The sequence below is a fragment of the Halyomorpha halys genome, unplaced genomic scaffold (assembly GCF_000696795.3).
Source record: "Halyomorpha halys isolate HHAL.00 unplaced genomic scaffold, Hhal_1.1 Scaffold398.1, whole genome shotgun sequence".
In the NCBI taxonomy this organism is placed as follows: Eukaryota; Metazoa; Arthropoda; class Insecta; order Hemiptera; family Pentatomidae; genus Halyomorpha; species Halyomorpha halys.
The window spans coordinates 529,087-539,459 of NW_027109697.1; the positions used below are offsets into that span (position 1 = coordinate 529,087).

Here is a 10,373-nt window from a genome sequence, read left to right on the forward strand (position 1 = left end):
GAATTATAAGGGGTTCTATAAACTGGATAAGTTTTAGATGTATAATTTCAATGTTTCTAGAAAAACTATACTAATGAGAAGTGGTTCTATTAACTTTCGACTAAATACATCTCAATTATACTAGAATATTTAATAATATTTTAAATTCTATAAACTATATATTATAATAAACGAAATCTCCACCATACTATTAATAAAAAAAAAAGCAATGCTTATATAGAAAAAATTGATAATATTTGAAACTCACCAACATTACAAATATAAGAATTGTCTCGCAATCCAAATTCCAAATTTCTGTATACTGCTATTATTGTAGACAATTCTTGAATTTAAAAATTAATTAACTGAATATTTACACTTAAAAAAAATTAAATGGAATATAATTTTTTTCAATTTCTTGAGACTGGTATTTCTTTAAATTATATTATACAAAAATCTCCATCATACTATTTATTTTAAAGTAATAATATTTAAAACTCACCAACATTATTAATATATATATAATCAGATTCAATAAGAAATGGCTCTATTAGGAATCCAAATTCCCGTAGACTGGCTTCCCACGACCTGACAACTCGCGGGGTCTAACCACAGCCCCCACAATACTTCTGTCACAGCCGTCTAGATAGTCGAGTTCCAACACAGCTTAATAAATAAATATGGCACTGTGTATATATACTGATTTTAATATTATCATATAATTAATTTAACAATTTTTTAAAAATTCTTTATAAATAAAAGAATTAAAAATAAAACAAAATTATTTTTAACACAAACACACTTGATCCAATTTTACTTTCAACATTTCAAAAACTCTCTAACGTTTTGGCCCTCAGGCCATTTTCGAGGAGACAACCTATAAAAATTTGTTTTTATATTATTTCCTCACAACTTACTAATGTTTTTGACAATACCTTAAATATTATATATAAATATATTTTTCAAATGTTTCCTTGCCCATGTCATAGAGAGAAATGCTTTATTCATCCATGCTTGCCAAACACATCGGGTTGCTACATTACACAGCATACTGATCAATATATCATCGGACATATATAAACTACATATTTTTACATGATATAATAAAATAGAAAGAAAACTTTTTTTTCCCACAGTTATCTTTTACAATCAATTTCAGTCTACACAGTAAATACAAATACAAGCTAATTGCCCATATCAAAAATCTTTAAAACAAATCAAATATTAAAATAATATCACAACAGCTTCAAGCATTGCTATTAAATTGATTATTTTCTTACAAAACTTTTTATAATTTAAACTTAAAACGTTTTCACAATGCTAACACACAAGACTAAACCACCATTATTGTGAAATTTTAAGTAAAATAAATATGTAAATATTAGAAAAACCTTAGTTGTAAGATAAATGTTCAAATTCTTGAAACATACAGATGTATATATAATATATATACAAATATATGCACATGTATATTTTAGTACATATGTGAAAAATAAAAAAGAGAGGGGGTGTATGAATGCAAAAGAATATATATAATAAAAATACAGTAATTATGGGTTTAAATAATGGCATTATAAGCAATAAATTAGAATTGAACGTTAATTAAATTTTAAAAACATTATTTTTAGTGATAAGGTGATAACAGAGTCCTAACCTGTTAAAGGTAAGTTCTGTTGTAAATGATGTTAGTAAGATTAAATATAGATAATAATTTATGTGAAAGTTTTAAGTTTAAATTATAAAAAGTTTTGTAATTAAATAATCTATTTAAAAGCAATGTTTGAGACTATTGTTATATTATTTTAATATTTAATTTGTTTTAATGATTTCACATGGGCAATTAGCCTGCAGAAAACATTTTAAAGATTATATGACACCAATATTTAAGGTATAGTTAAAAACATTAAGTTGTGAGGACATAATGTAATAATAATATAAAAACAAATTTTTATATGTTCTCTCCTTGAAAACGGCCAGTGGGCCGAAACGTTGAAGAGTTTTTGGAAATGAATGTTCAGAGTAAAATTGGATCTTGTGTGTTTGGATTAAAAATAAAATAAACCACCCTCAAACAATCAATATAATAAATCATTAATAAAAAAAAATTGTAAAACATAAATACCCCCCCGAATATTGTTTTTAATGAACCAAAAAAAGATAACCTATACTACATTATATTTTATTTCTACTATATTATATTTATATTTAAGATAACCTCTAATATACTCGTATTATATTTTATACTACTATATTATATTTCTACTATCTATATTATATCGTGACCTGTTTAATATTGTGTCTCTTGTATTTTATCTGATGATGTATAAATTGATGTATCGTAAGCATAAAGTGAGCGTTCTATAGATGGGCGTGAGGAAAGGTCTGAGAAATATATATTATGCTGGATCTAAACGTGAATGCCAAGACATTTACAAATGTTTTAGTACAAGAGCTTAAAAGAAGAACGAAGGCAGTTATTTCACTCCAATTTTTGATTACTTAATGGAAAACTAGGTATAATTACTTGTCAAAATTGATGAGTCTGCCAAGTATAGGTTGGAGGAATAAAAACTGGTGGCTGTTTCAAAAGGTTAAAAAAAATTAATTTTTTATTCGGACCTCTATATCTTTACAACTACCAACAGCAATAGAAAATATAAGAGAGTATTTTGTGAGTTTATTTCGTCAAATATCATAAAAACTACAACTTCTACAAAGATAAAAATTATTAACTATTTTATAGTAAATGTAAATAGCTTTAATTTGAGTGTTGACAGACATCTTAACGTCCAATGGTTTCTGAAATAAAGTTTTTCATAAATCAAACTTATTGTCCGAACAACTATAAATCAATTTATTTTAGCCCATATCATGAAAATTACTATTCCTACGAAAATAAACGTCATAAACTATTTTATAGCTCATTAAACTAACTTTAATTTGATTGCTAATAGACATCTGTACGTCACATAGTTCTGAGATATAGATTTCTCAAAATAAATTAAGTAACTACTAATCTTTCAAAAGATTTTCAAGAAATGTTGTTTTTTAATAACCTATATCTCGAGAACTATTGAATGTAAACAGCTCTATTAGGGCTAATATTTCAGCAAATTTACTCTTCTTTAAATAATGTTCTCTTAGATTTTTTAGTTGGTGGTTTTTAAGATATAGAGCGCCGAATGAAAAATTAATGTTGTTTAACGTTTTGAAACAGCCACCATTTTTTATTGTCCCTACCTATACTTGACAGACTCATCAATTTTGACTAGTAATTATGCATATTTTTCATTAAAGTAATCAAAAATTGGGGTGAGATAACTACTTTTTTTCTTCCCGGCTCTTGTACTATTAGGTAAACGAAGGAAGATGTAGTCATCAATAACTTTCATTCTGGATTTTTTATGAAATACTTGTTAATTTAATTGCCCAAACATACGATATCTTTATAAACTTATTTTTGTGCTGTGTTTATTACAAAATAAACTCCAAGTATAGGCAACCTAGAATGCCTATTCTAACCACGATGGGGAGTCAAGTTCTTCATTTTGTGGGACCACCATGCAATGAGAAAAGTCAACGCCCCAGGCCGGATTCAAAACGGTGCCTCCCGCAGATTTCAGACTGATACTTGCTTGAAAGGCAGGGAGAGGTGGAAATAAATAAAAAATAAAAATAAAAGATTTCTGACTGATAGGCCTGCGCCTGACCACCTGAGCTACGGACGGCCCAAGTTAATTGACAAGATTTAAAACGAAGTATTTTAAATGGAGCCAGTCATTGAATCCGATAAATTTTTGAGTTAATTAAAACACAGAAAGCACAAACATTTATTTGTTGGCAGTTTTAAAATGATGATAACTGAACATAAAGGTGTGGTGTGGATGCAGCACAACCACCATTTGATTTGTGTCTAAAAACTAACACGGCCACAAATTCATGCCAACTTTTTTTTAATTTATTTATTTAATGTAATTTACAACTGTATAAATGATAAATACAATAAGTAAATCTGGGGACTGTTTCATTTATACTTGGGAAGCAACTTGCCATTAATTTAAATTAGAAGGTCCCGTGGCCATCTTCTTCTCAGACCTCTCGGAGGATTATCAGGGATTAGGGGTGAGAGATTAAGAACTAATGGGTTAGGATGGATAAGGAATTTGGAATGAAAAGACGCATATCTGTTTCAGTCCAAATCTGCAAAGAAAGGGATGTTAAGGTCTTTGTGGATGAGTTTATTTGTGACGTAATAGGGACAATCAAGGATTTCCGGAGGAATTTGGATTTTAAGGATTGGATACGGGAGGAATTTGTTGGTTTGGTAGATCCCCAGAGCTCAATTCCATATGTCCAAAATAGGTCTGATTATCATAGTGTATAATTTTTTGTGATTTGTTCACGATCCGTTGAACGTGGATAGTGGATCACTTGAAAACGAAGGTCTGAGAGAGTGAGATAGGGAGAATAAAATTGTCAATTTAATGAAATGACATTTAATTATATTATTTCAATTTCTTGAGACAAGGTAATTATTTATTAAATAAGTCAAAAATTTGTATTTTTTTTTTGTCTCAACACTTTTATTTTTCACCAGTCCAACGTTTCGGCCATTCTAGCCATCCTCAAGGACATCTTCAATTATAATTTCTTCCTCACATTAATGCATGTGTTAGAGTCTTTTTTTTTTAGTATTGTTAGGTTGTACATGGGGACGACCATGTTGGGTTTTATGTATCTATATATTGTTTTTACTGTATTTGAAATGTTTATACTTTTGACATAAATTTATTTTTTTGTGTGATGGAAAAAAAGAGGAAATTTTTAGAATTGAATGATGGAAAAAATAAACCCATTTATACAACGATAAAAAGCTTTAAAAATGTGTAAGGGAAGAAATAATAAATTATATAAAGGAAAAAAAAAAAATCATGCATAACTTTAAAGACCTTAATGTTCCCTATGTAACCGATCTACCCCCAACCAGATATCACTCCTCCCATTATAAACTCCCTAACCACTCAAACCCTCTAGTTTCTAATCATGCATCCTCTTCCATTCCTGACAATCCTCCGAGGCGCCTGAAAAGAAGATGGCCACGAGACCAGCTAATGTAAAATGTCATTAGATTAGAGTGCAATGGGTAGTTTCTCTACGCGCCTGTAACACTCCAATTTAACTTAGATCAGATTTACTGAATGTATTATAATGTACAGTTGTAAATAAATATTTTTTTTTTAAAAAAATGTATAACTTTAGGACTTTATCCAGAATTTTTTTTTCTCTTGGGCTCTTGTTCATTTTCTTATAAATTAAAATCGATGACTCACCCATATTGTAATATATAAGAAAAGAGAACAGGTACTAAATACAATATAGGAAGCTTGTTACAATAATGTGGCCCTGACCTCAAGCAAGGGCAAGGATATATTAACCACAAGGTGGGGCGCCCTGCACTCCATTTCTATCCCACGCATTCCGTTCGGTCGACCTTGCTGTTGATGATTTCGGTAATATAATTTAGAAGTAATCGAGTCAATTTTATTTTTTGTTAACTATATCTAGATTTAGATATTGATCTGCAATTATTATGAATCTTGCGCTCTAATAGTTGGTTTCCTCTAACAAATCCGGGTTCAACAACCGATTCCCAAAATTCGATAATGTCAAATAGTATAGGGCGCACATCAAAAGAGATAACAACAACATTTAGAGAACCATACAATTGAAAAGGAATATTATACAAAAAAATTTTGTAATTCCTTTTCAATTGTATGTTTCTCTAAATGTTGTTGTTATCTCTTTTGTTCTATAGCCCTGATGAAGACCTGAAACTCAGGTCGAAACGTCGGCATAAAATAAATAAATATGGTTTTCTTTATTTATGTTGTTCTTTGCTGACCGCACCCGCCGACAAACTTACATCATTAACAACTCTAATCATTAATCTACGGTCAACTATCTACACCTCACCATAAAGACCTTAATGTTCCATATATAACCGATCTAGCCCGAAACAGATACCAATCCTTCCATAATGAACTTCCTAACCACTTATTTTTAACCTTCTACAATACAGTTATAAACTTGTTATTACTTTTATTAAATTTCAATAGTACTCATCGTATAGACTCATCCTCCTCATTACTTTTTCAAAATAATCTGTTTAAGTGGAATATTGAATCCTTATCAAGTAATATTCCATGTTTGTTAATTAAGGGAAAAAAAGAAAGATGTATTGGGTTAGAAGAGAAATATGGTTAAATATATAAATAATGGAAAAAAAAAAGAGATTAATATATAGAAAGAAACAAATAAGAAAATTTTTTTTTTTTTAAATAAATAATTGTAGTCTTGATGTATGACTTTCTTTGTGACAAAAAAAGGAGCATTGAGGATTTTACTAAGGAATTTGGATTGTAAGGATTGAATACGAGAGGAATTTGAAGGTTTAGTAGAGCCCCAAAGCTCAACTTCATGTCCAGATAGGCCTTATTATTGTCATATAGATCAATCTTTTGTTATTATTTGATATGTTTTAATAAAGATGGTTGAGATAATTTGGATAACTTTTGTTATTATTAATTATTTTTTTTATGTTTTATCGCAAAGAGTATCTTATTGACAAATTATTCGAAGTTGTCTTTCTTAAAATTACTAATCTGGAATCTATGTATTCTATACATAGAATACAGTATATACAGTCTTAGTATCATATTTAATAAAACATCAATATAAACAGTAATAAAAAGTAAATATAACAATGAAAAATATTATTGAAAGGTTCCAAAAACGAAGTCTATCAAATAATATTAACTGAGGATTTGATATTCTACTAAGTCTGATTAATTTGTAAATGTTTTTGGGCAACATTAGTCAGTGATATCCCAGCAGGAATAAAAAATGAAATTTTATTTATTTTTTGATATTTACCACTGCATTATAAAAGGTTAGAAACCAGTTGGTTAGGGAGTTTATTATGGAAGGGTTGATACTTGGTACAGATGAAATCGGCAACATAAAGAGTATTAAGGATTTAGGACTTTAAGGATTGGATATGAGAGGAATTCGATAGTTTAGTGGAACCTCAAAGCTCAACTCCGTAAGTCTAGATAGGTCTTATGAATGCCATGTAGATGAGTCTTTTGTAATTATCTGCAAGAAAAAAAAAAATTAATTTTTATTTATTTTTCGATATTTACTACTGCATTATAGATTCATCCACTATTCCTTAAAAGTGTCTGCTGATAAATGATTTTGAATTTGTTTTAAATGAATATTTGACTAATTAGAAATTGATGTTTTTGACCTGGGCAGAATATGGAATATGGAACTTGGAGTTAGAATTTTTTAAATTATATAGCTTCAAAGTTGTATTAAGCAGATTATCCCTGAAGATGGCTGGATTGGCCGAAACGTCAGACTTATAAGATAAATAAAAGGTTTTGAGACTATAATGGATAAAATTTGAATTATTTATTTTAAAAAAATTTACCAGTCTCAAGAAAATATTAAGATTATAACTAAATAAAAAACAATGTTAAAAAAAAACCACACATACATACATTTATGTAAAATACGTTTATTATATTATGTATTATAAATTTACTGTGCCTATACATTATAATAATTAAATAAATATTATTTACCTAGATATAAGTATACTGTGTAGTTAGCAATCCTATACAATTGGCCAGCGCAACTTTTTGAATAATATTTTTCTCTGCTAAACTTCAATACTCTTTATGTTGCCGATTTCGTCATAAGCAGTTATCAACCCTTTCATAATAAACTCCCTAACCAATTGGTTTCTGACCTTCTATAATGCAGTAGTAAATATCGAAAAATAAATAAAAAGTAATTTTTTTATTCCTACAGGTATATCACTGACTTATGTTGCCCAAAAACTTTTACAAATTAATCAGACTTGGTAGAATATCGAATCCTCAGTTAATATTATTTGATAGACTTCGTTTTAGGAATCTTTCAATAATATTTTTCATTGATATATTTACTTTTTATTACAGTTAATATGGATGTTTTATTATTTACTCTAAGAACATACATAGATTCCAGATTAGTAGTTTTAGGAAAGAAAACTTTAAGAAAACCTAAAGTTGAGTACATATGCTGAAATATTAGCCCCATAGAGCTCTTTACGTTCAATAGTTCCCGAGATACAGCTTTTTAAAAAGCAACATTTCATAAAAAATGTACTAAAAGTCAGTATTTTGTGAATTTATTTTGAAAAATATATATCTCAGGTAACATGGGACTTACCATTATCACTCGAATAAAAGCTAGTTTAATGTGGTGAAAAGTTATTTATTACGTTTATATTCGTAGGAGTTGAAGTTTTCATGATATTTTACTAAAATATATTGATTTCTAGTAGTTCGAATAATACTTTGAATTTATGAAAAACTTCATTTCAGAAACCATAAGACGTACAAATGTCTATTAGGACTCAAATTAACGCTGGTTAAATTTAATATAAAATAAGGAGAAGATGGTTGGGGGTGCGGTCAAATGAAACACAAATAAGTATGACTAACTTATTTTAATGTGCCGACGTTTCGGCTAGAGTTTCTAGCCTTCTTCAGGGCTAAAAACAAAACAAGATAACAACCACAGTAAGTATAGAAAAATAAAAAATATAAAAGAAAGTATAAACAGAATAATTTTACACATAAAATGAATAATTTTACAAAATAGAATTAATAAAATGAAGTGATGAGAGAAGCGGGAAATAAAATGTATACATAGGTAATTGAAAAAGTGGGTAAAATAACATAATTAAGGAAATGAAATAAAAATAAAGTTATATAATGCAAAGAAGTATGAACATATTAGTTATTATTGATTTAAAATTTAAATATGAAAAGAAAATGAAAATTGAGAGGAAGAAAATATATGTAACAATAATGATGATTCTTACATATATTTTCTTCCTCTCAATTTTCATTTTCTTTCCATATTTAAATTAATAATAACTAATATGTTCATACTTCTTTACATTATATAACTTTAATTTTATTTCATTTGCTTAATTAAGTTATTGTACCCACTTTTTCAATTACCTATGTCTATATTTTATTTCCCGCTTCTCTCATCACTTTATTTTATTAATTCTATCTTGTAAAACTATTCATTGTATGTGTAAAATTATTTTGTTTATACTTTCTTTTTTCTTTTTTATTTTTCTATACTTACTGTGGTTGTTATCTTGTTTTGTTTATAGCCCTGAAGAAGGCTAGAAACTCTAGCCGAAACGTCGGCACATTAAAATAAGTTAGTCATACTTATTTGTGTTTCATTGACCGCACCCCCAACCATCTTCTCCTCATTTATCATCCACGGTCAACTATCTCTCAAAATTATTAATATAAAATAGTTTATAATGTTTATGCGTTCGGAAAAATGTTTTTATGAAAAATTCATATTCATGTGCAAATATCATCAAAACTACTATCTCTACGAAGAGAAACCTCATAATTAAACTAGCTTTCATTTGGGTACTGGCAGACATCTGTAAGACCAATGGATCTTGAGATATATTTTTCATGAATCAAATATTTGTCCGAAAAACTAGAACATGGATATTTTGTAAATGAAGTTTCGCAAATATCATGAAACCTACTCACGGTTATAGTAACAGAATAAATAAATATCTGTGCCAGCCGGATTTGAACCCAAGCCCAAGAGATAGCAACACAGAACTTTATTAAATGAGCTACACTGTTCTCTAATACGGTTCTTTTTATTGTAAATTTCATTTTGAGCTACAGAGTCCCACATTCATTAAGCCCGTTTGTAGCTGATGGCGTCACCTTAGTAACCTCGTAACTGCAGAGGTGCCCGTTCCAATCTGGCTAGGAATGAAACTTGATCATCTCACCATTAGTATAGTAGTTAGTAAGTTTCATTCATGTTGAGTTGTTCCAATCAATTGTCAACTTGTTCCCTTAGTAAAAGCTTTTAGTAGTCAAAAGGAAAGTTAGGCTGATTAATATCTATGAAATAATTAAAATAAATATTATAATTGATCTACTTCATAATTAAAGGTAATAGCAAACTGCTTTAAACGGTTTTGATGATTATAGGTTTATTAATGAGATGTTTCAATGGAACTAGCTGTTGTGATTCTCGATTAGCATAACCAATATGGATTAATATACTTAAAGAGTTAATAACAATAATAAAATCAAGTTATAAATCTGTAGTTTTAAGTCATGTTTAGAAAATATTTAAACTGAAATGGTTGTTAAAATGAACAATTACTTTTTTTTTTTTTTTTTTAAATTAAGATATGTTTATTGATAGATATTACAATCTGCCACACAGTTGTGGGCAATAGGTAATAGTGATGAATGAATCTCATACATACTAAAATA

The 10,373-nt window shown here is 28.4% G+C and overlaps 1 protein-coding gene across 5 annotated transcripts in view; it reads right to left on the bottom strand.

The window, feature by feature from the left end:
• The window catches only part of LOC106682250 (atrial natriuretic peptide-converting enzyme), a 225,774-nt gene that overhangs the window by 119,177 nt on the left and 96,224 nt on the right, over positions 1 to 10,373 (bottom strand). The window contains exon 1 of one of the 5 annotated variants that reach the window (XM_024359638.2): positions 482 to 502. The exons of the other annotated variants lie outside the window; for them this stretch is intronic. Within the exon in view, the coding sequence (XP_024215406.1) occupies positions 482 to 487 (6 nt within the window). The 5' untranslated portion in view covers positions 488 to 502. Of the gene's footprint in view, positions 1 to 481; positions 503 to 10,373 lie in introns of those variants that run through there. 5 annotated transcript variants of the gene reach the window in all.